The 26,845-nt window shown below is 40.0% G+C and overlaps 1 protein-coding gene across 7 annotated transcripts in view; it reads right to left on the bottom strand.

Moving 5' to 3' along the window:
- The window catches only part of CAMSAP2 (calmodulin regulated spectrin associated protein family member 2), a 116,408-nt gene that overhangs the window by 88,859 nt on the left and 704 nt on the right, over positions 1-26,845 (bottom strand). For all 7 annotated transcript variants that reach the window (XM_062211566.1, XM_062211567.1, XM_062211568.1 and 4 more), the window contains exon 2: positions 3,522-3,781. In XM_062211566.1, coding sequence (XP_062067550.1) covers positions 3,522-3,781 — 260 coding nt within the window. The remainder of the gene's footprint in view (positions 1-3,521; positions 3,782-26,845) is intronic.

Genomic DNA, 26,845 nt, shown 5'->3' with positions numbered 1-26,845 from the left:
TTTAATATAAAAATGCCTCTCAATCCCCACCACAAAATTAATAAGATTTGTTTATTAGTCAAACTTGCTTTTTTTTTATAAAGACTGGTTATTAAAATGAACCACAAAAGATATCCTAAAACTTTGGACTGCCATTATAGGATATTCTAATTCAATCATTTAGAGAAGCCTTCAATATTCATCCTCATTTACTAAATCTGCTTAAAGGCTAACAGCAGGATACTCATTTCTCTTGAACAATTTGACCACCAAAAATATCTAGGAGACATGTAAGGCATTCTACTTTAGGGAATGATCATTTCCATATGAATTTTTTAAAATTTATTTATTTATTTGAAAGTCAGAGTTACACAGAGAGGAGAGGCAGAGAGAGAGGTCTTCCATCAATGGTTCACTCCCCAATTGGCTGCAATGGCCGGAGCTACACCAATCCAAAGCCAGGAGCCAGGAGCTGCTTCCGGATCTCCCACGTGGGTACAGGGGTCCAAGGATTTGAGCCATCTTTTACTGCTTTCCCAGGCCATAGCAGAGAGCTGGATAGGAAGTGGAGCAGCCAGGACCCAAACTGGCACCCATATGGGATGCTGGCATTTCAGGCCAGGGCATTAACCCACTGCACCGCAGTGCCGGCCCCTAAATTTTTAAAATCTTATTTGAAAGGCAGACAAAGCTCCCATCTGCTGGCTCACTACTCCCCAAATGCCTGCAAAGACCAGAGGCTAAGCTGGGAACCAGGAACTCCACTGGTTATCCCACAGGTGGCAGGAACCCAATCACTGTAACTGCTGTCTCCCATGGTCCACCCCAGGGAAGCTGGACCTAGGAGCAGAGCTGGGACTCAAACGAGACACTCCAATTCATTAGGGGATACTCCAATCAGTGGCTAAATCAACAGGCCAAACACCCATTTAAAAATAAGGCCAGCACTGTGGCATAGTGGGTAAAGCCACGACCAGCAACACCAACATCCAATAATGGGAGCCAGTTCATGTCCTGGCTGTTCCACTTCTGATCCAACTCCCTGATTATAGTTCGGGAAAAGCAGCAGAAGACAGCTGAAGTACTTGGGCCCCTGCCACCCACACGTGGGAGACCAAGATGAAGTTCCTGGCTCCTGGCTTTGGCCTGGCCCAGCACTGGCCATTGTGGCCATCTGGTGAGTAAACCAGCAGGTTAAAGATCTCTCTCTCTCTCTGTTTCTCTATCACTTTCAAATAAAGAAACAAATCTTCAAAAATAAATAACAAAAAATTAAATAGTATAATTATATTAAAAAGTTAAAAGTACAGAAATAAACCAAGTAAAAAATAAGTTTCCATTTATCTCTTCAACCCATTTTGATCTCATTCCCCAGACAAAAACAAGTAAGTTTCCATTTATCTCTCCAATCCCATTCTCCAGAAGAAACCAAAATTAACTAAGTTTGGTGTATAATCTTCTAAAAAAAACCCACCAACTCAATATACTCACAGATAATTCATTGGGAATTTTTTATTATCTGAGACTTTGATCAAAAAGAATTGGTTGGTAGTAACATTATTTCTTAAGATGTTAACATAATACTTTTGCCACCACTATACATTGTTTTCCCCAAAAAAGCTGTGAGGCAACACACAGGAATAAACATGCCAAAATTACCAAAAGAATAGAAAGGTAGAAAGTGCTGATGAAGGGATTAATTTTAAAGTAACATTTTTTGTGATCCTTCCCAAAAAGCAAAAGATAATACTTATATAACTCTTATTTTACTCTAAAAAACAGCAAAACAAAACAGTGGTTTCTTAAGGAACAATTTTTCACCAGCAATTTGGGAAATTTTCTCACATAGGTTTTAGGAAAATTGTAACATAATATTATAATACCATCAATCAAAACGTCACAACAATTGGAGAACTTTAAATTGTTATCAAAATGTAAAGTATAGGGTTCAGAAGAGATGGAAGTTCCCAAGTTCTAACAACCCACAAGAGCTAGAATTAGTAAGACAACTACAGAAACAGGGAAATTTTGTATTATTTAAATTACATTCCTTAAATATTATTTAAATGCATTCACAGTTATCAACAGGATCAACACAGTGTGAAAGAAGCCTGAGTAATGCAATTAGCTGACCACCAAACCTCTCATTTTAAAGTTAATTCTGCATCTTCATACTCTATCTGCACACATACAAACTGCACTAAAAATATAGCAAATATGGTAAACTTGTTACATTATTAAAGAGGATCTAAAATAGATGACCTAGTTAAGGACAACTAGGTTATCTAATGCCTATGTATCCATGCTGAAAGAGCAGATACTAAGGAAACAAGGATTCACGAAGTCATCCAAGTGCTTTAAACTATTCGCTTGGCCTTAAGACAGTGGAGGTTAAGTCATCAATGGGAGCAACCAACTAGTGGAGTGATTCTGGAGGAGCTAAATGTGACATATACTGACAGGACATCTAATCAGAATTCTGCTTGCCCATGGTGCTGACAAACTGTTCACATACATGAGATGTATACAAAGCAGATGTATGAAAGTCAGAGGATACTCATATGGTGAATTTGGAGCTGTCAATAAAAGTTGGAAATCTCATATCTGAAAATAATAATTGGTAGTTATCACTAATAATTCTACTGGAAATCTGTAACTAAATTACATTAACTACTCTTGAATATTATTCTCTATTTCTTAGTAGTATCAAAATAAGTTTTTAAAAGAAGGAAAACAGGTAGAAAGCAAAGTAGGTCACACTTAATTTAGTACTAGACTTGTAAACTAATTTCCCCCTCTTAAATCTCATAATTTCTTGATAAATTCTTCTATATGTAACCCTCCACTTCTTGTAAAGCAAGATGACAACTTCAAAATCAGATTTAATCAAATGCACAAAATTATTTTTCTTTCTGATACTATTTTTGATGATATCTAGTTTGTGAAACTTTAACAAAAGCAGTAAAACAGATTGAAAAAGCATTAGCTTAAACATTTGGATTTATGTCTCCAGTGGCCATGAGAGTTCTCCTGTACACCTGTCCCAAGCCAGCTTAGAGCCCTTCTGCATGTGTTTTTTACAAGAATGAGTTAATAAATATTAAACAAACTAAAATATCTGACACACAGAAATTTACCAAGAAGTTTTTCAATCACTTAAACGAGTTCTATAAAGAATGCACTTTCTGTCCCCAGTCTCTACGAGGAAAAAATAAGTTGTTAAATAAAAATTACATTAAAGTAGTTGGAGACTATGTAATTGTTTCCTTTACGAGGAAAAAATAAGTTGTTAAATAAAAATTACATTAAAGTAGTTGGAGACTATGTAATTGTTTCCTTCCAGTAATAGATGGCAACAAACATTCCAAAATAGTCTGTTAAAATCTTTCTCAATTTAGAAATGAAGTTTAAAAAAAATGTTTCTAAAATTCTAGGCAGAGATAATTTAATTTCAAAACATTTCCCCTCTGTTTTATAGTACAATTCACACTCAAGAATATGCAGTTCAAACTTAAAATAATCTTGGGTATATAAAGACTCACCATCTGTATGGGTTTCTTGTGGAGATCTCGTTCAGTTACCAACTTTTCCTGGTCAGTGACATAAAGACCTTTCTGTGCTAAGGCTTGCATTACAGCATCATGGCCCAAAAGGGGCTTTGCAGCATCACTCTTGAGAATGAGACTCCCAGCACGACAATAAAGTTCAGCCGACAGAAGCAAATTAACAACAGGTGGTTTGATGTGTTCCTGGTCATACTGATCTGTGTAAAAAGGTTCTTGAAGTTCCTCTGGCACATTTTCTATAAAGATTAAGGAAAAATATCGCTTATAAGGTTTTTATAAAAGAAACATAATTTAATTTAATAAATAATTAGTATTTATATCACATAAGGTTTCCTCCAAAAATAACAATAATCTTTAAATGACAAGATGATTTATAATTCCTTGGCATATAAACTACAATGAGAGAAAGGTACAACTTTCCTTTATAGGAGATGAGTATATCCCAAAAAGGGATTACAAAAAAAAACGAGAAAAGTTTTTTAGCCCAGTGGTTCTGGCAAGTTTTCCCACACACATAATCAAACCTAACACAGATAAACTGAGATTCCTAAAAACTAATTTCAGTGAATATGCTCACATACAAGCAATCAACCAGGAAATGCACTACAACAGCTATTTCAAGAGATTGCTAAGCCTTGAGACCTCAGAATATGAAGAAAAAAAAAAAAAAAGGAAAATCAGAGGCAGCACCTATTCTGGAAGCAATATCATTAACTCAGTTTTCAACATGTTAAGTTTGAAATGATTGTAAAAATACCCAATAAGCAGCAAGAGATACAGGACTCTGGAAAGAGGTCAAAGGAGATGCATCAATCAGGGTTTTTGGTGACACCTAAAAATATTATTCTTACTTAATAACTGAAAATATTTTCCTTCCTTCATAGCTATATTAAGTAGCAGTGAGCCAATCTTAAACTTAATTTAGTTGCCTCAGCATTGTGAACTACAGAATATATAGTGCTGGTATTCATTCAAATTTTAGTATCACAGGAACTAATAGAAGCTAGTTTTTAGAACACCTGTAAAAAGTAAATTACCTCACTTTAAGATAACTTATAAAAATATATGCACGATGGGTTTTTATTTCCTGTATCAATGTAAAAATGACTAATATAGGTGATGTGGTATCTGAACATAAGCTGTGGAAAGAGTGTTCCTTATCAAGATTGTAAATGTATCTATTATACCTACATACATCCACCTAAAATTTACTTACCACTGTTAGATCTATTTTCACACATGATCTTTACAACATGGTGACACTGGCAAATCAGACCCTATACAGATAAATAATAACACTAGTAATACTTACTAAAGAACTTCTATATGTCAGACACTCCTAAACACGATTCTGACATTTAATGTTAACAACCTTCTTATCCCCATTTGAAAAATAAAGAGAGGTTATCTTGCCTGAAGACACAAAACTGATAACAGAATTCTAGCTCTAAATTATCTAGATGAACAGACTCAAAACTAACAAGGGTTTGCCAGAATTCCAAGGTGAAGACAGGGGCTGAGGACTGTTTCCATTTTATTAAGGCATACACACAAGCCAAAGGAAACACTCAACAAATTGGGGAGGCAACCGACAGAATGGGAGAAAATATTTGCGAACCACGTAACTGATACAGGATTAATATCCAGAATGTATAAAGAGCTCAAGAAAGTCAACAACAACAAAACCATCAATCCAGTTAAGAAATGGGCAAAATACTTGAACACGCATTTCTCAAAAGATGAAATTCAGGCCGGCGCCGTGGCTCAACAGGCTAATCCTCCGCCTAGCAGCGCCGGCACACTGGGTCCTAGTCCCGGTCAGGGTGCCGGATTCTGTCCCCGTTGCCCCTCTTCCAGGCCAGCTCTCTGCTATGGCCAGGGGGTACAGTGTAGGATGGCCCAAGTGCTTGGGTCCTGCACCACATGGGAGACCAGGATAAGCAACTGGCTCCTGCCTTCGGAACAGTGCGGTGCGCTGGCCGCAGTGCTCCAGCCGCGACGGCCATTGGAGGGTGAGCCAACGGCAAAAGGAAGACCTTTCTCTCTCTCTGTCTCTCTCTCTCTCACTGTCCACTCTGCCTGTAAAAAGTGAAAAAAAAAAAAAAATGAAATTCAAATGACCAACACATGAAAAAATGTTCATGATCACTAGCCATCAAGGAAATGCAAATCAAGACCACAGTGAGGTTTCACCTCACCTCAATTAGAAATACATACAGAAATCAAAAAACAATAAATGCTGACAAGAATGTAGGGAAAAGGGTACCCTAATCCACTGCTGGTGGGAATGTAAACTAGTACAACTATTATGGAAGACAGTGTGGAGATACCTCAGAAATCTGAAAATTAATCTACCACATGACCCAGCCATCTCACTCCTTAGAATTTACCCAAATGAAATGAAATCGGCATATGAAAGAGTTATCTGCATCCCCATGTTTATTGCAGCTCAATTCACAATAGCTAAGATATGGAATCAACACAGATGTTCATCAACCAATGACTGGATAAAGCAAATATGGTATATATACACTATGGAATAAACTCAGCCATAAAAAAGAATGAAATCCTGTCTTTCACAACAAAATAGATGCAACTGGAAACCATTATACTTGAAATAAGACAGTCTCAAAAAGACAAATATGTTTTCCCTGTTCTGTGGTAACCAAGAGTATTTAAAAATGTAGTGTATATGAACAAAATTGGCATTTTGAGGTTTTATTACTGTTTATAGTCCTTGCCTCCACTGTTGAGGAACAGGGTTTTTTTCCTTCTTATTATTTGTTGAGTTCTTTACTTAGTGGAGGGTTAAGCTTATGATTATTAAATAAACTGACAGTATATCATTGTAAAAATTAAAAGAATAAGAAAAGAAGGAAGAAGGGTGGGAAAGTGGGCAGGAGGGAGGGTAGGGTGGGAAGTATCACTATGTCCCTTAATCTGTATGAATTTGTTTACCTTATATAAATTTTAAAAACTGAAAAAAAAAAAAAACCAAAGAAAAGATTCACAGCAAACCAAAAAAGAAAATTTCAAAAATATGACAAAAACAGATTTTTCAACCCCCAAAGAATGTAAAGCTACATACTGAATATTATAAAATAGGTCACTTGAGAAACAAGGTTTCTTTTTTTTTTAATGGGCATTAATCATGTCTTTTATAATGGCATTATATGGCACAATCAAAAGTCGAACTTCTGAATTCTGTTAAAATGGCAATCAAATACAAACATCAGTTATGAAGGAGACAAACATTCAAATAGCATTTCAACACTGTCCTCTCAAAACTATATCCTGCTCATATACTAAATACATTCATTACATCCCAATAGCCCCAATAAAATGTTAACATAGTCCAAGTCCAGAGAATCAACTAAATCAAATATAGCAGAAAATCAAAAAACAATGAATTCTAAGTAAATTCCTCTTCAGCTGTGAGTACATAAAATCTAACAAGTTACCTACTTCCAAAATGCAATGGTGGGACAGATGCAGTATAAACATTTTCTTTCCAAAATGGAGCAGCAAGAAAGGAGAAACAGGTCCCAAGTAAGTCTAAAACCTAGTAGGTGAAATAACTAAACCGTAAAGCTTGAGAATAATGTTCTGACTCCATTTCCTCCCTTCAGGGCGTACTGGGGTGAGAAACGAAGACCTCGGGAGCCCTGACTCTACAGCGTTGCTGACATTGGTCCATACAGCTCACCCAGGTTGGAGTCTCATGCCTGTAGCTCCCCGAGGCTGGCACTGTATATTGGTGCTTCTCAAGTCTCAGGGCAGTCCTTCCCCGACGGCTCTACTAGGCCTAGAGGAGAATCTCTTCAATGGATCTGCTCCTGTAACATACCTTGGAAGCAGCCTTTGTAACAGAAACAAGGTTTCAAGAACTAAATATGTGGGCCAGCATTATAGTGTAGTAAATGCTATTTGATGCCAGTATCCTGTATCTGAACACCAGTTTGATTCCCAGCTGTTTTGTTTCCCATCCAGCTCCCTGCTAATGTGCCTGGGAAGGCAGCAGAAGATGGTCCAAGTGCTTGGGCCTCTGCCACCCATGCGGGAGACCAGAATGGAGTCCTGGCAGCTTCAGCATTGCTCCGACTTCACTGTTGAGGCCATTTGGGAAGTGAACCAACAGACGGAAGATCTCTCTGTGTCCCTTCCTTTCTCTCTCTCGTTCTACTTTTCAAATAAATTAATTAATCTTAAAAAAGAAAACTAAATACGCCTATTGAGAGAGACTTTAGAGGGCCAGTGCTGTGGCACAGTGGTTAAAGTTGCTGCTTGCGATGCCAGCATTCTATCCTGGAGTGTTAGTTCCAGTCTCAGTTGCTCCATCTCCAATCCAGGTACCTGCTAATGCACCTGGGAAAAACAGCAAATTAAAAAAAAAAAAAAAAACAAGCAAGTACTTGGGTCCCTGCCACCCACGTAGGAGAGTGGATGGAGTTTCAGGCTCCTGATTTCAGCCTTTCAGCCTGGCTCAGCCCTGGCTGTTGTGGCCATACAGGGAGTGAACCAGTGAATGAAGACCCATTTCTCTCCAACTCTCTCCCTCTTTCTATCAATTTGCCTTTCAAATAAAAAAATATTTTGGTTTAAAAAAAAAAAAAGAGAAAACTTTAAAAATGTCTATCATTTTACCAATGCTACCCTATTATTTTATTAAAACAATTTGCAATTATATCACATTTTTAAAAAAGTAAACTGAAACAGCATTTGTAAAAAATAAACAGGCAAAAATAAAGATAAGAAGTTTTACTCTCTCCTTACCTCCCAAACACAAAAGGCAAGAAAGCAACACTTGTGGAATAACTGAGTGAAATAATACTGCTAGAAGTGCAATAAGAGACAAGTTTTTCTTGTATACCACATCGTAAGCAGAAACCACTTAATCATGTTATAAATCTTGGATAGGTCTAAGTTTTGACATTAACGTTCACGTGAAATGCTTGAGGTACAGGTAGAGGGAGTAGTGACAATATTGCTCAAGACAATTTTTTATAAAGCTGGGGTAGCTACTGCTGTATCCATATTCCACAAGTGGTAACGTTGGTTTTTTTTTTTTTTTTTTTTTTTTGGACAGGCAGAGTGGATAGTGAGAGTAGTGAGAGAGAGAGACAGAGAGAAAGGTCTTCCTTTTTGCTGTTGGTTCACTCTCCAATGGCCGCTGCGGCCAGCGCATCTCGCTAATCCGAAGCCAGGAGCCAGGTGCTTCTCCTGGTCTCCCATGCGGGTGCAGGGCCCAAGTACTTGGGCCATCCTCCACTGCCTTCCTGGGCCATAGCAGAGAGCTGGCCTGGAAGAGGGGCAACCGGGATAGAATCCGGCGCCCCAACTGGGACTAGAACCCAGTGTGCCGGCACCGCAAGGCAGAGGATTAGCTTGTTAAGCCACGACGCTGGCCTAAAGATTTTCTTAAAATATTTAAAAGGCAGGAAGTAGGAGAGGAATGCATTTTATAAATTAAATATTATTGCACTAAATCATGAGAATGTTGCCTTATTTTCCAAGTCTAAAAACAATTGTTTGTAATCATTGCTAATTAAAAACTGTAAATTTCGGAAAAATAAACCAGACTCTGAATTCAAAATTAACCAAAAAACATAAAAATGGTCAATAACATGGAAAAAAATTACAGAATCAGTCATCTAAGGAAGTTGTGAGACATGTCATGAATGACAAGGATATAGTGAAATGAATACTTTCATACATGATCAAAGGGCAAGGACCATGTCTGTCCTATTCACCATGATATGAATTCCCCGGCACCTAACCCAGTGCCTGCTACATGGCAAGCACTCAATAAATATTTGACAAGTGAATGAAAATTTTTTGTTGTTGTTGAAAATTCTAGTGATGGGGTTAGCATTGTGGCAAGTGGATTAAACACTACTTAGGACACCAGCATCCATATAGGAATGCAGATTCCATTCTTGGCTGTTCTGCTTCTGATCCAGCTCCCTGCTAATGCACCTGGGAAAGCAGCAAAAGGCTCAAGTACTTGGACCCCTACCATGTTTCCCATGTGAAAGACCTAAATGAAGTTCTGGGTTCCTGGTCCAACTCTAGCTGTTGCAGCCATCTGGGGAGTGAACTCTTTCTCACACTCTTCTCTTGCACTGCCTTTCAAATAAATGAATAAAAACTTAACAAACAATAAATTTAAAAAATTTTAAAAATAATAAAATAAAAATCCTAGTCATAAGCCTCTTCCTGAAAGGATCCCCAGATTTCAAATTTTCTTTCAAGCAACTCCCTTACTCTGCACTAGTAATCCTAATTTACTCTTTGTACCCATTTTTAGAAAAGCAGCTTTCTCCAGGGCCATTTTACTTCTGTAATAGCATTCTCTCTTAAAATCAAACCTTTTTTCAGTTAACCTACATTCATTTTGAAATTTGAGGAAAATCTGGCATTGGGAAAGCATGGGCCTTGAATTTAGAAAGAAAAGTCCTGATTCTATCACTCAACCTGGTAGGGGTCTTGAGTGGCAGTAACTACCCTGAGTTCTAGTTTCCCATGTTCCACAAAGTGGTGCTTTCTACTCCTCTGACTTCAACTTCCTCCACTTCCCCCTGGGCCACAGGACACCCAAATCTTCCTGTTGTTGGAACATGACAAGTTCATAACTTTGGGCCTCTGCACTAGTTGTTGCTTTTGTTCCTCCACCACCTAACCACACAGTTGGTTGGCTCTTTTCATTCAGATCTCAGTTACATGCCATCTTCTCAGACATACCTTCCCTAACAATCCAATCATCCCATTTTAATCCTCTAGATAGCAAGTATTATTATTCCATAATATTTTACTTTCGCCTCTCCCATTATAATATGCCAAGAGGAGCACAACATTTCTCTATCCTCTGTCAAGAGTACCTACAACAGTGCCTGAAACACAGCAGACACTCCAGTATTTATTCAGAGAACACAAAGTCCCTAAACATAGAGCCTTGCCTTCACAGAAGGTACCAAGTCAAGTCAGCTCCCTTTTTCCCCTCACTTCATTACCCAACACCGTGTCAAGTGCTGTAAAGTCCTCTACTGCATTCCTGAGCTTGAATTACCACCTCCACTGCTCCCACTACTCTGAGACCTAAGCTCCTCTTGGCAACTCCAGATCTTCATAAGCCACCAGCCCACTCAACTCTTCACTTGGATGTCACAAAGAAACTTCAAACTCAAACCAGGATCCAGGTTTCTCAGTGACCAGGAGAGCTACAAACACAAGTGTGGAAAACAGAAAGACTAGAAGGAATGCTGAGGTGCTGGATGAAATGGGAAGTGTCAGTATGAAGACAATGCATTTAAGATATATCTGTATCTAGGCTGGCGCCACGGCTCACTAGGCTAATCCTGCGGCACCGGTACCCCGGGTTCTAGTCCCAGTTGGGGTGCTGGATTCTGTCCCGGTTGCTCCTCTTCCAGTCCAGCTCTCTGCTGTGGCCTGGGAGGGCAGTGGAGGATGGCCCAAGTGCTTGGGAGACCAGGAGGAAGCACCTGGCTCCTGGCTTCAAATCAGCACAGTGCGTCAGCCATAACAGCCATTTAGGGGGTGAACCAATGGAAGGAAGACCTTTCTCTCTCTCTCTCTCTCTCTCTCTCTCACTGTCTAACTCTGCCTATCAAAAAAAAAAAAAAAGATATATCTGTATCTCAATACACAAAGAGGTAGATATAGTTATATGTCATCTGTGCATATAAATGTGCCTCTAGTTCTTCATATTGCCTAAGTATTCCTCTTGGGATACTGCCAGCAGCCATGCCAGAATCTCATCACCCCAGCCATTCAAACCAAAGACAGAGGGGGACATTGTGGAATGAGGGCCTACCCCTCCAAAGCACTGTAAGGGAACATATGGAAGGAGGTGGTCCAGTTGTCCCCCTCAGAGCATGGTTGCTTGGTCAGGTACACAGGAGTGAGGAAGTTTGGCAAGAGCTGAGGTTATGCCTGGGAAGGAGCATGACGGCAATTCAGCAAGTGGCTCAGGGTACTGAAAGCATCAATGTCATGCAAGACAAAGACTAAAGAAGTACTCCAAGCTAAAAGAGACTAAAGAAGCTTAACAACTAAATGCAGTGCATGATCCTGGACTGCGTTGTGGAATGGGAAAGAAAATAGCAATAATGAACATTAAAACAACTGGTAAAACTGATAAAAGCTGCAAATCAGATGATGTATCAAGTAAATTTTCTGATTTGTAACGGAGATTATGTAAGAGAAGTATCCTTCATTTCAGGGGATAAAAACTCAAGTATTCATGGGGAAGAGAACAAAATGCCCCTCTACTGCATTCCGAAATGGTTCAGAAAGTATTTCTTATATATACTTGTTTACACACACACACACACACACATAAATGCATACAAATATCTGGAAAGGAGAGAAAGGGAGAAAGCAAGAATGATAAAACACAGGACAAAATGTTAACAGTTGGTAAATCTTGGTAAAGGCTATTTGGGAGTTCTTTGCACAATTCTTGTATGTTTGAAATTGTGTTGCAAAAAGTTACCAAACCTCAAAATCCAAAACCAATCTTTTCCCATCAATTTGATCCCCTTCCAGTATTCCCTACATGACTGAACTACATCACTGCCCATCTAGTTGTGCAAGCCAGAAGCCATCAATAGAATCTCTTTCCTTCTCTTTCAATCCCCAAATAAAATCCATCAGGAATCCAGTCCAAAGCCACGCCACTCTCACAATCTGAACTCCCATCTCCCTGGTCTAGACGATCATCACTTTTTATCTCTGCTAGCACATTTACCCCTAAATAATCCCACACTCACTCTTGTCCCCACTCCTAATCATTCTCTACTGTAGCCAGATTTTACTCATTTCCCATAAGTACATCTGTCACGTCACATATAACACCACTGTCACCCTGAGGGTTTTCAATAATGCCACTTCTTGAGGGATTAAAGATCTTTCCTCCAGCCTAAAAGACACGATCCTGTCCCTACAAGCCACATTCAGTTCCTGGAAACCATGTTCTCATCTACTAAAAAGGCTTTGCACACTCTGGTCACTTGGTTTGGAATGTTCTTTATGCTTTAAACCCTTTCAAATTCTCAGAGGTCAGTGATCCATTGGGATTGGTCCAATTTCATCTTAGGAAAGGGAAAGAATACAGCACTTATTCTGCCTTCCGAGTGTCTAACTGTAATGTACTTTTTGAGACTATTCAATTACAAAAGATAAATAAGATTGTAGTGAAATGCTTTAAGATGTCTTTAAAAGATGTATTTATTTGAAAGACAGAGTGACAGAGAGGGAGAGACAGAAACACAGAGAGAGAGAGAGAGATCTTCCATCTGCTGGTTCACTCTCCAAATGGCCTCAATGGCGAGATCAAGGCTGAAGCCAGGAACTAGGACCTCCACCCTGGTCTCCCCTGTGGTGGCAAGTACTTGGGCCATCTTCTGCTGCCTTCCCAGGCCCATTAGCAAGAAGCTGAATCAGAGGCACAGCAGCTGAGACTCAAGCCAGCACTCCAATATGGGATGTCACTTAACTTACTGTGCCACAACATCAGTCCCTTAAGATACCTTAAAGTAAAGAGTTAACCTTGTTAGACACAGACTTGATAGGATGTTAAACAATGGTAAATAGCAGCATTTGTATATAAAGCATAAAAAGGGATATCTAATATCCACAAAAGATATCTAATATCCACAAGGCACCTAGGTACTATTTATGATACAGTAAATATGCATGAGATTAAATAGTCAATGAAGGGGCTGGCGCTTTGGTGTAGTAGGCTAAGCCTCTGCCTGTAGGGTCGGTATCCCACATAGCCACCAGTTTGTGTGCCAGCTGCTCTTCTTCCGATCCAGCTCTCTGCTATGGCCTGGGGAAGCCATGAAGGATGGTCCAAGTGCTTGAGCCTCTGCACCCATATGGGAGACCTGGAGGAAGCTCCTGGCTTCGGATTGGCCCAGCTCCAGCCATTGTGGCCATTTGGGGAGTGAACCAGCAAATGAGGACCTCTCTCTCTGTCTCTCCCTCTGTCTGTAACTCTGCCTCTCAAATAAATTAATTAATCTTGAGGCCAGTGGGATAAAGCCCTGGCCTGTAGAGCTGGCATCCCACTCCACTTCCAATCCAGCTCCCTGCTAATGCACCAGAGAAAGCAGCAGAAGATGGCCCAAGTCTTGGCACCCCTGCACCCATGCGGGATACCCGGAAGAAGCTCCTGGATCCTGGCTTCGGATCAGCTCAGCTCCGGCCGCTGTTGCCATTTGGGGAGGGAACAAGCAGATGGAAGACCTCTCTCTTTCTATGTCTCTACCTCTCTCTGCAACTCTTTCAAATAAATAAATAAGAGAGATAATGAGAACTTAAGAATTTGAATGTCATCATCATATTAAAATAAGTAAATAAATCTTTTAAAAAATAGTCAGTGAACACTAAATATGTATGAACATCAAGTATTCAGGAGTCCTTAATTAAGCCACTCATTGATGATGCCCATCCTGGTCTACAAGTCCTCTACCAAAGAAATATAAAACCCATGGCTATTTCTCAGGCTTACTGCCAAGCTGAATGTTTCTGTGGCAGGCATTCTTGTTCCCTGTGTCTCTCTGATGTGGTAAGTTGTATGTCACTGGCCAATGTCTCTGAGGGTCTCTTGTTCAAACCTCAACTCTGCTCCTGGTGACAATACCATCAACAGGGAAGGGAAATGTGGCAGTCAGAGACAGATATAAAAACACCATCTACCACTGGATTCAGAGTGGCCCTTCCTCTTCCCTGCCTAAACCCTAACCTAAGTGTGCTAATTCATCCCCTCTCTTTCCATCTGCTTCTCACTTTAAATCAAATTAACAAACCATATAATTTGAGCATTTTAAATTGTTGAGGGAGCTTTCCATTCTGTGGCCTCTGGGATAGTTTGACTGGTTTGTCCTTGGAGACTACCACTACATCAAGGTAATTTTCCACACAACATTCAGGGTAGCCATATAATAAGGGAAGGTTCTTTTTAAAGGAATATTCCCCTAATAAATGAGGTCATGACAGAGAGATCATCTTAAATGCCTCCTAGGAGAGATACATACAAACTAGACAGTACACCCAAAACGGAAGGAAATCAATCCTCTAGAGCTGTCAATTTATAAAAAATATAGTAGACCAAGAGAAACCTGTTAAACAATCACCACAGAGATCCAGACTACAGTTTCTCCAACAAATATGATCACACTGAAGGAAGATAAAATGATATGGAGAGGGAGCTGTACATTAACATTTAAAAAAAAAAAACAACCTTGGAGAGACATATTGATCAGTTGTCAAGTATGGCCATTATCTGGATCCTGACTGGAAAAAATGAACTATAAAATAAATAAAAACAAAGGCATTTCCAAGACAATAAGAAGTGTTAATACTAATGCCATAGAATGTTATGTTGATGATGGCAGCCATAACAGCCATGGTTATTTTTTTAAGATGTATTTCTTTTTTGAGAGGCAGAGTTAGAGAGGGAGAGACAGAGGTCTTCCATCCACTGGTTCACTCCCCAAATGGCCGCAATGGTTGCAGCTGGGCTGATCCAAAGCCAGGAGCTTCTTCTTGGTCTCCCACGTGGATGCAGGGGCCTAAGCACCTGGGCCATTATCTGCTTCTTTCCCAGGACATAAGCAGAGAGCTGGATTGGAAGAGGAGCAGCCAGGACACAAACCAAGACCATATGAGATGCTGGCACCACAGGTGGAGGCTTAGCCTACTATGTCACGGCACCAGCCCCCATGGTTATATTTTAAAAAGAAGTCTTATGGTGGGCATTTGGCACAGTGGTTAATATACCATTTTGGACACCCTTATCCCATATCAGAGTGCCTGGGTTCAAGTACCAGCTCCATTACCAATCTGGCTTCCTACTAACACTCACCCTGGGAAGCAGCAGGTAATGGTATAAGTACTTGGGTCCCTGCCACTGATGTCAAAGACCCTCCTGGTTTCAGCCTGACCCAGTCTCATCTATTGTGAGCATTTGGGGAATTAACCAGTAAGTGGAAGATTTCTGCCTCTCTGCCTTTCATATGATTTTGTAATTAATTACATAAAAACTTAACAGGCCAGCATTGTGTGCACTGTGTTATGCTTCAGTTTGCAACACTAGCATCCCAAATCAGATAGTCAGTTCTAGTTCTAGATGCTTTGCTTCTAATCCAACTTCCTGCTAATGCACCTGGGAAAGCAAAGGAAGATGGTCCAAGTACCTGAGCCAATACTACCCACGTGGGAGACACAGATGAGTTCCAGGCTCCCAGCTTCAGACTGGAGCGGCTGCAGCAGTTATGACCATTTGGGGAGCAAGCTAGCAGATGGAGGATCTCTCTCCCTCTCTACTACTCTGCATAATAAATAAATATTTACAAAATTTTAAAGGGAGACTTTATGAGACAGGTGAATTGAAGGTAATGGTGGCGTGTAAGAGATGTAGTAATTTTAAAATATGTCCACCAATTCTTTGATATCTTTTCTTTAATAGCAAAGCTTAACAGTCTCCTCTTTGGGTATGAGTTGGATATAGTGACTTACTGTCAATGAACAGAATATAGAGGTAGTGACAATGTATAATTTCTGATTATGTGATGAAAGGCATCATTTTCTTTGGGAAAATCCAGGTGCCCTACCAAAATGACATTTCAGAAGCCTTATGGAAAAACTCAAGGCCTACCAATGGCCATGTGAGTGAGTCATCTTGAAAGCAGATCCTCTGGGACTGGCATTTTGGCACAGCAGGTTAAGCAGCAGCCTACGACACAAGTACCCGATATGAGCATTCGTTTGAGTCATAGCTGCTCTGTTTCTGATCCAGCTCCCTGCTAATGCACCAGGAAAGCAGCAGGAGATGGCCCAAGCATTAGGCCCTGCCACACATGTAGAAGACCCAGATGGAGTACCAGGCTCCTGGTTCCCCAGCCACTGCAGACATTTGGGGAGTGAGCCAGCAGATGAAAGATGTTTTTCTTTCTCTCTCTCTTTCTCTCTATGTCCCTCTGCCTTTCAAATAAAAAAAAAAAAAAAAAAAAAGCAAATTGTCCAGCCTGTCAAGTCTTTACACTACAGCCCTAGTCAATGTCTTGACTACAACTTCATGAGATACTAAGCTAAGCTACTCTTGAATTCTTGGCACACAGAAGCTGAGATAATAAATATGTTAAGAAAACTGAATGGGCTGGCGCTATGGCTCAATAGGCTAATCCTCTACCTGCGGCGATGGCACACCGGGTTCTAGTCCCGGTTGGGGCGCCAGATTCTGTTCCAGAGCTTTCTGCTGTGGCCTGGGAGTGCAGAGGAGGATGGTCCAGGTCCTTGGGCCCTGCACCCCATGGGAGACCAGGAGAAGCACTTGGCTCCTGGCTTTGGATCAGCGCGATGTGCCGGCCGCGGCGGCCATTGGAGGGTGAACCAACGGCAAAAGGAAGACCTTTCTCTCTGTCTCTCTCTCTCTCACTGTCCACTCTGCCTGTCATAAATAAATAAATAAAAATTAAAAAAAAGAAAAAAAAACTGAATGAAAAGGGAGTCCTTGACATTTGGAGAAACATACTGATACATTTATAGATGAAATGATATAGTATCTGGGATTTGCTTCAAATAGTTTGAGGGTTTGGGGGGGGGCAGTGTTTATAGATGGATCAAGACTGGATAGCAATTGATGACTGCAGAGGTAGGGTGAGGACTACGTGGAGTTTAATTGTTATTTTATATATTTGAGATTTCCTATAATCAAATGGCTATATCTATTTAAAGAGAAAGAAAAAAGTGAGAGAAGAGTACCAGAACTTTCATTCAATGATCAAAGAAGAGCCCTGAACCACGTGGTAGAAGGATGTGAGACCTGGAATTACAGACCTCAACTACATTTTCCACCATGAAAGAAGACAGCCCAAGGACTCAATCCACACATGGAGAAAGACACAGTTAAAGGAATAACATAGTTATAAAGCTGGAGTTCCGATCAAATCAGTAGCAAAGCCCAGCTTATTTTACAACTTTTCCAGTTATATAAGCCAACACATCCTCTTCACTGTTAGCCAGTTTTAGTTGGATTTCTGTTACTTAAGTGAGGATACCATAACTGATATAATCCATTCACTTTCAACCTAGTCATGATTCTGTCTCCATATCCCTCTTCATAATGTTCTCAGCAGTCACTTATCTTCCACGTTGCCAGCTCCAGAGAATGTCTTGCTTAATCTTTGTCAGATCCAACTTCTATTTCTTCAATGTCCTTCTCCCTAGGCTTGTGAGACCTCAGACTCTCCTTATTTTCTTCCTTCCTCTCTAGTTATTCCATGTGTGGCTCCTTTGATAATCTTCCTGCTCTACTTTCTCCCTTAAAAGACTAGCAGTTACTTACTTTCTTGAATTTAACTACCACCTACATCTCTCATCTCTGAGACCTAAGCTTCATGCAGAAAGACCAACACACACTTAGACCAAAAAAACCATCTTAGACTGTCCTCAAAGTCAGTGCTGTTTTCTCCTACCCTCTCTCACAGTCTGACCTTCTTCCACCATTCCCTTTTTCACTATACAGAATCAGTCTTAACACTTCTCCAGATCTCATCTTCCACTCCACATATCCAATCAATCAACAAGTCTCAATTTTTACTCTGTATATGCACTGTTACTATCCAAACTCAAGCTCCCATAATCTTTCACCTAGACCATAATAACTCCTCAGTTGGCGTCCTCCTTCATAACAATTAGTCCAATCCAATCAATTTCCTATTCTGTTTCTAAGATATCCCTCTTTAAACAGTGGTAAAATAACACACAGCATAAAATTTGACATTTTAACATGTAATCCAAGAGATCTCTTGAAAAAGAGATTCTGGGGACCAGCGTCGTGGCATAGTAGGTTAAGCCTCCTCCTGTGGCACTGGCATCCCATATGGGCACCGGTTCAAGTCCTGGCTGCTCCATTTCTGATCAAGATGGCCCAAGTCCTTGGGCTCCTGCACCTGCGTAGGACACCCAGAAGAAGCTCCTGGCTCCTGGCTTTGGATTGGCACACCTCCGGCCATTGCTACCATTTGGGGAGTGAACCAGCTGATGAAAGACCTTTCTCTCTGCCTCTCAAATAAACTCAAATAAATAAAAAGTTCAAAAAAAAGTATTACTATCTCTAATATTTCCATTTCAGAGACAGAAAATAATGTGTCTGTGGGGAAGTCTGGGAATGGGGAAACATGGTCACTTCACAATAACTGTTTAAGATCACAAATATATATTGTAGATCCCCAGGTATGTGAACAATGGAGTGCAGAGATGAACACTTATTTCAGTTAAAGTTTCCATTTCTTCATCACAGAAAAACAGAAATAGGTTCTTCTAAACATTGCTACACATCATACTCCAGAGTACAACGAGAAGGTTCCAGATGGAGTTCACCCTCCTTTCTATTGCTACATTCCCAGCCTTTGTTTTCCAGTTTATAATGAAAAATAAATTAAAAGAATTACTTGGGGGCCGGTGCTGTGGCTCACTTGGCTAATCCTCCACTTGCAGCGCTGGCATCCCATATGGGCACCGGGTTCTAGTCCCAGCTGCTCCTCTTCCAGTCCAGCTCTCTGCTGTGGCCTGGGAAGGCAGTGGAGGATGGCCCCAGGTGATTGGGTGCCTACACCTGCATGGGAGACCAGGAGGAAGCACCTGGCTCCTGGCTTTGGATCGGTGCAGGGCCGGCTGTAGTGGCCATTTGGGGGGGTGAACCAACGGAAGGAAGACCTTTCTCTCCGCCTCTCTCTCTCACTGTCTAATTCTACCTGTCAAATAAGTGTAAAAAAAAAAAAAAAAAAAAGATTTACTTGGAATAATATAATAAATACAATCCCATTCCCCAGCAGGAACCAGAATATCTGACAGCAGACTAGGTGTGAGACTAATAAATTTCAATACTTTGCAATTATTTGTGTTTCTTCTAAACAACTTAAAGTAGCATACAAATTTACTACCATGACTATTTTCCAAGTAGAAAAACTGAGACAAAGAGTACTTTAGGAACATGTTCCAGAAAAGGAAGGAGTAAATGGTGAGATGAGAACCAGAAAGATACTGCTGTGTAGGCCTTTAATCTTAAGTATGTCAAAGAGTCAAGGTTCAAAAAGAAAAGGAAAAACTGTGGTAAGGATTAGGGCAGGAAAATTCTAAATGTAACAAATGAAACAAATAATATCATAGCTAAAGGGCCAAGCTCCTCACTACTCACAAATGCACAGTATTTCATTGAGACATCATGATTTGTATGTTACCAATGAAGGACCCTTATTGGGGGAGGGACAAGAAACTAGGCCTGGGCAAATATCAGGGGCTTCTTAAGAGGTTAGATGTTCCCCAAAGTCCAGCGGGTAGGACGTTCTCTGGGAAGGAAAAGTCAATCCCCTTCAGAGAACCTCTAGGCACGCCCAGAGCAGAACTGCCCCTCCCCTCCGGGAAACCTCTGGGCGCGCCCAGAGCAGAGCTGCCCCTCCCCTTCGGAGAGTCTCTAGGCGCGCACTTATGATGTCACTGCGACCGGCCAATCCTGTAACACCTCAGCACTCTCCCTCAGCATTCTCCGGTATGCTAATTGTCTCTCCGAACCAGCCAATCCCGTGCCACCTCTGCATTTTCCACCAGCACTCTCCACCAGCATTCTTCGCCAGCGTTCTCCCATATGCTAATGGTCCCTCTGAACTGACCAATCCTATGCATGCGCATTAGGAATATGCTAATTCGTTGCCTATATAACCTGTGTGAAACTGCAGCTCAGGGCTCCTCACTGCCTGAGGTGGGGGCCCGTTTGCGCAAACGTTCAATAAAAACCTCGTGCTTTTTGCATCAACTGGTCTGGAGTCTGGATCTTTGGGCGTCCTCCCGAGCAAGTGGGCATCTCTGCAACTGAGAGGTCCAACACCAATAAAGGTCCACAATCCAGTATCCACAGAAAACTAGATCCATTGAGGGAAAGGAAAGGCCTTGAAATGACAGGTCAATGCTGAATATATTTCCTATTTCTGTACTAATGGATCAAATGTCAACAGGCTTGTTGAAGAAAAATCAATTTAAATTTTGACAAAAAAAAATTTGGCTGACGTATGAAAGGTTTTCATGCTTTTTTTTAAGACTTAATGAACTACACAAAGAGTATAACATAGGCAAAAATACAAATTTGGTATCATAAAGTCTTAGATTCTAATTTTGGTTCCATCACTAACAAGCTATATCTGTTTCTTCATTTATAAAAAAGGGCAATCCATCATACTTCCTAAATTCTTATTTTTGACTTAAATATTTGTGAAATCAGGATGTCTTATAATTACTATGTATTTTAACATATAAAAAAAGTCTAGGGGGTGGAACTGTGGCACAGTAGGTTAATCTTCCACCTGCAGCACCAGCATCCCATATGGGCTCCAGTTCTAGTCCCGTCTCTTCTTCTTCCCATCCAGCTCTATGCTATAGCCTTCTGAACCAGCACTCTGCTATGGGAAAGCAGTGGAAGATGGCCCTGCACCCACGTGGGAAACCCGGAAGAAGTTCCTGGCTTCTGGCTTCGGGAGGTCCATTCTGGCAGTTGCGGCCATTTGGGGAGTGAACCAGCGGATGGAAGACCTTTCTCTCTATCTCCCCCCACCCCCTTACTGCCTGTAATTCTACCTCTTAAATAAATAAATAAAATCTTAAAAAAAAAAAAGTCTAAATCAAGGGATGTCTTACAATCTTAACAGCCTTGATTCTCAAGCTGGGAACTTTTTGCTCCCCAAGGGACATTTGGCAATATCTAAAAATGTTTTGTTTTTGTCAAAGATAGGAATAGGGTAGAAAATACTACTGGCATCTAGTGAGTAGATGCCAAAAGTATTGCTAAAATATTACAATGCACAGGACAACCCACAGCAACAAAGAATTATCTGGCCAATAGTTCTGCAGTCAGGAAACCATGCTTTAGTCTTAGAAGGAGAAGAAAAATAACATCTACTTAATAGAGCTGTTCTCATAATTTAAAGAAACAATGAATGCTCAAAATAGTAATTAACACCAAGTACACATCTAATAAAGTAGCAACAATTTTTTAAAAAAAAATCCTATGTGCTTAATTTATTTATCAACCAAAAAAATAACAAATTCCTTAACCCAGCCTTTCACATAATTATGTCCCAATTTGTCTCTCAAGCTGGATCTCCCACTACTTCATTGTATAAACCTCCTCCAGTCAATCCGGCTTGTGTTGTTTGACCAAAACTACCTGAGTTTCACAACTCCATTCCTATCCACAAAACATTTCCTTCATCTGCAAAGCCTACTCCCACAGGCCTGGTTCTTCACGGTCTACCTTAAGTACCACCTCCAGTACTGAGCTCTCCCTCAGACCACTAAGGTTGAAAGCAACCCTCACCATCCACCCCCCAACTTTCTCCACCCTCTCTGGTCTCCCCCAGAATATCACTGTTCTAGTTACATGGCTTTTATCACAGATTTCCTGAACTCTTCTACAATTACACACTTGTTAGGTCTCTCCTACTAGCATATAAACTCTTTTTTTTTTTTGAAAGATTTATTTTATTTTATTTGAAAGAGTTACAGAAAGAGGTAGAGACAGAGAGGTCTTCCATCTGCTGGTTCACTCCCCAGATGACCATATCCAAAGCCAGGAGCCAGGAGCTAATGCCAGGTTTTCCATGTGGGTGCAGAGGCCCAAGCACTTGGGCCATTTTCTACTGCTTTCCCAGGCCATAGCAGGGAGCTGGATCGGAAGAGGAGCAGCCAGGACTAGAACCAGCATTCATATGGGATGCCGGTGCTTCAGGCCAGAGCTTTAACCTGCTGTGCCACAGCGCTGGCCCCTAGAATATAAACTCTTAAAGGCATGGTTTAAACTACAGCTCATTAGACAGCACCCCTTGAAACTCTCTTCTGTCATGGTGTTTCAGTGCTTTTACACTTTGTTAATTCTCTTGCTAACTAATTGCACTTACTCAGCCCCCTTTTCCTCAGCTACTCCCTTCCCCCATTCTAAGTATCCACTGCTCTAGATTCTTTCTTGAATTTCTTCTCTCTCTCTACAATTCACCTACTTTCAATTTCAATTGCAGTGTTAATAACAAATTGCCAAATGATTATTTCTAGCCTCTCCTTCTCAGCTGTACTGCAGACCTGCATTTATAGCTACCTATGTCACTGGTTTTCTCAGACAAGATATTAAGCTAACCATCCAGTTCAGGGTTTTCAAGAACAAAGATGCCTTCCATTCCAACTTGCTGTGGTCTCCATCTCTACCAAGGCATCGCAATTGATCCTCGCAGCCACTAACCTCAAAATCCTTTATCCTCATGGCCAGTGCTGTTGCATAGCAGGTGAAGCCGCCTGCAGTGCTGGCATCCCATAAGGCTGCCAATTCCAGTCCTGACTGCTCCATTTCTGATCCAGCTCTCTGGGAAAGCAGTAGAGGATGGCCCAAGTCCTTGAGCCCCTGCACCCTAGTGGGAGACCCGGAAGAAGCTCCTGGCTCTGGATTTGCGCAGCTCTGGCCATTGCAGTAAATTGGGAAGTAAACCTCTCTCTCTCTCTCTCTCTGCATAACTCTGACTTTCAAATAAATAAATAAATCTTTAAAAAAAAAAATCCTTATCCTCCTGAGAAGTTTAGGTGACCTTTACCCTCATATATTCTCTCCCTCATACATGGCAAATTCAGCCTTTTAGAAATACTAGTTATTAAATCTCTGCAACTTCTTTTTCTATCATTTCTATTCTTTTAATTTCTACCCTACAGTATAGTGGCTGAACACAGACTTAAGTCAGATTCCCCAGGTCAGATCCCAGCTCCATTAGCTGGGGGCTCTGAATGAGTTTCCAAACCTCCAGGCCTCACTTTCCTCATCAGTAAAACTGGAATGATTAACAGTTTCCACCTTGTAAGACTGTCATGAGGATTAAAATGAAACAATATGTATAAAGTGTTTGGACACAGAAAATGCTTAATTGAAGAGTAACAGTTCTATTACTATTTCCGCCCTACTTCAAGTCCTCATCATCTCTTGCCCAGATTCCTGCTGTAATGTCCCCAAATAGTATCTCTGCCTGATCCTCTCTTAACCACAATGTTACCCACTGCTCTCTTAATCTTCATACATATGTTAGAGTCAGATTTTAGCTAGGATTTTGACAAGATCTGTTGGGACACACAAAGAAATATAACAAGATGAATTTCTAATAGCAAATGGTTTTATCACTAAACTAAATGGAATAAAAAGAAGAATGATAATTAGTAAGACTGAAATGACAAAATGACACTAGGAAGTGGGCCTTGAATTCTACATTAAGAACTTAAAATTCAAGAATTTTGTACAGAAGAGTGTCACAGAGGTTCTGTGAATACCATTTCCCCCAAAGGGAATTCAGTAATATCATAGCTTAAACTGAATTAATCTCCTTAAATAGAGTAGTAGAGGATACAGAAAGTTTAATTTTCTCTTTCACAATTCACTTAAAGTAATTGGAGTATCTTTATTGCTTCAAATTCATCTACACAAAATTATTCTCATTTGATTAAAACTGTATGTGTTGGGGCCAGCATAGCAGAACAGGTTAAGCCACCACCTGGGACCTATATCCCCTATCTGAATGGCAGTTGGGAATCCTGGCTCCTCAGCTTCCAATCTAGCTTCCTGCTAATGCACCTGAGACTCAGAAATTGATGGTGCAACTATATGAGTTTCTACCACAACATGGGAGGCTCAGACAGAGTTTCTGGCTCCTGGCTTCAGCCTGGCCCAATTCTGGCTGTCATGGGCATTTGGGGAGTGAACCACCAGACGCAACAGCATGCTCTTGTGCACATTCTCTCTCTCTCTCTCTTTCAAATAAGTAAATCTTTAAAAAAAAGCATAAAACTGTCTGCATTTTTTTCACAAAATAAACTTAACACCTGGGCTATTTTGAATATTTTTAGTATGAAGAGAAACATTAAGAGAAGCTACTGACAAATCAGATTAAGTAAATATTCTACATCTGCTTTCTAAGTATTATAGTGCTTGTACTTTATTTTTTATGGTTCAATCACTTCATTTTATGCCCACAATTGATTTCGAGTTGTCACTTTCAAAGACTGCTCCAACATATGGTTCTATTATGGACTACATTTTCAATGTCAAAAGTTAAATGTTTCTGATAGAAAAATGTTAGGTGCCTGAAAACCTAATATAGCACTGTTAAAGAAGTGATTTTAGTAAATCATACTTGCAGTTGGGCTTTTTGAATAACTGAATGCAATTAGGTAATATCTTTGAAATGTATTTTCTATTAACCTTTTAGGCAGAACAGTATTGGCAAATATTCACATTAAAAAATTAAAACTTTTTCTATTAACTTTTACCACATAAATTTGTTCTGAAAGACTGTTGACAAATGGTATACAAAATGTACAAACATAATATTCATAACATTGTATTAATTTCTTGCTACTAAGTCAATCTCTTAAAGTCTCATAAACTTGTTTTTCATACCCCTCCTTGAATATGGTCTTTTTATCTGTCCCAACTACTACCAAAAGTTGTTAGCTAAGTACCAACAATATTCGTCTAAACCATCTGCAACTGAGTTAAGATCTGCCCAATATTAAAAAAAAAAAAAAACTTTAATATGTATTGTGTGCATATTTTTGCAGATAAGCTCACTCTGCAGAACCATAGAGTAAAGGGGTCTGAAAGCCCCCCACTTGGCAGATGTTTAATCTTGTGTAAATTAATCTCTCTGTTCCCTCATCTGCAAAATGAGAACAATATCAACAGGGTTACTATAGGAATAAATGGAGTAATGTATTTAGAGCACTGGCATCTTAACAAGTATGTCCCCCTCCACTAATATTTTACTCATTAGGGTCAGATCTCCAGGGGAAACATCTCTGCCTCTTACCAGTAGTGAGATGGTAGGAAGTTGTAACCTCTTTGTACACTGGTTCCCATATTTTTAAAACTGAAGAACACACTATGTCAGAGTTGTTGTGAACCCCAAACATAAAACAATGCCCAGCATCTAGCATAGCACCTGGCCAACACAGATTCCATTGATACTATATGTCTTTCACTTTCTTTCTTCTTCAAGTGTATTTAACATGTCTCATCAAGTGGTCCAGAATCTAGCAACCTCCCTGACACACAGCCAGAAAGTAGGCCATTTTCTGGTTAGCTGTCTTTGTGCATGTACAGCAGAATGTTGACATCTGTACTGTAAGTACCCTCTCAGTTTCAAATAGAAAGAAAATAATTTCTCTTATTCTCTCTTCTATTTTGTAATACTACTTTTCCACATAGGTTACTACCCTCTCTCCATTTTTCTAAATACTTAAATGGCCTTCATTTACCTTTCAAATAGATATTAACCTCAATGGCTTAAGGTAAAACCAAAATACATCTGTTATTCTTACTGCTTACATCAATGGTGCCAGAAATTCAAAAGGAAAAAAATTTGTGCTTCCTCCTATGTGTAATATTTCCAAAGAAACATTAAAATTTAAGTTTGTTCAAAAAGACTTACTGTATTTTGTTCTGATGGCAGTTCAATATCAAAAAATCACATCAACATGAGGTTTTTCCCAACAAGTGAATTCAAATAATTTTCCAAGCACTGAGACTCATCTACTGGTTAAGATGAGGCAAATACTGAAAACATTCAGCCGTGTATTAAGCTGTAAAACTGAACTAAATAATTTATCCACACATTTTCACAGGTCTAGAATCGGAAATCAGCAATTTTCCAAAAATATCTATATTTAACATGTGGAGAAAAGTTTGCAAACGCTAAGGAACTTTTCCATAAACATTTTATGTATTCAATATTCATTAACGAGTCAACAGAAATCTTAGAAAATGACCCTAACAAGTTACCAGACTAAATTACGGAGCATCTTCCAACGAGAAGCAGCTCTCTAATTTTTCTCAGCATTCTGCAACTCTGGCTCCTAAAGCTACGGCTAAGGAATTACAGCAGGAGGCCCTTTTCCTGTTATTTTGCAAAGCCTGGGTTACGGAGGGAGTGTTAAAGTGCTACTGTACCATACAACGTCTGTGTCCACAGCACTCGTCTATGAAAAAGAAATTAACCAAGGTAGGGAGTTTTTGCTTCTCTTAATTTCCTTAGACACACAATACATTTGGAAAAAGCAATATGTCTCTGATAACATGAAAGGAAAATAGTGGCCCATGGTCATCAAACTAAACACTGGTTGAACAATGTGATCCTGAAATGTTACGGAGAGCTAGTGCAGGCTTCAAGAACGATAACACAATTAAGACTGCATTTTGC

This window comes from Lepus europaeus, chromosome 14, assembly GCF_033115175.1.
Source record: "Lepus europaeus isolate LE1 chromosome 14, mLepTim1.pri, whole genome shotgun sequence".
Taxonomy (NCBI): Eukaryota; Metazoa; Chordata; class Mammalia; order Lagomorpha; family Leporidae; genus Lepus; species Lepus europaeus.
The sequence above is the reverse complement of the archived record's forward strand: the minus strand, read 5'-3'. Positions and strand labels throughout refer to the sequence as shown.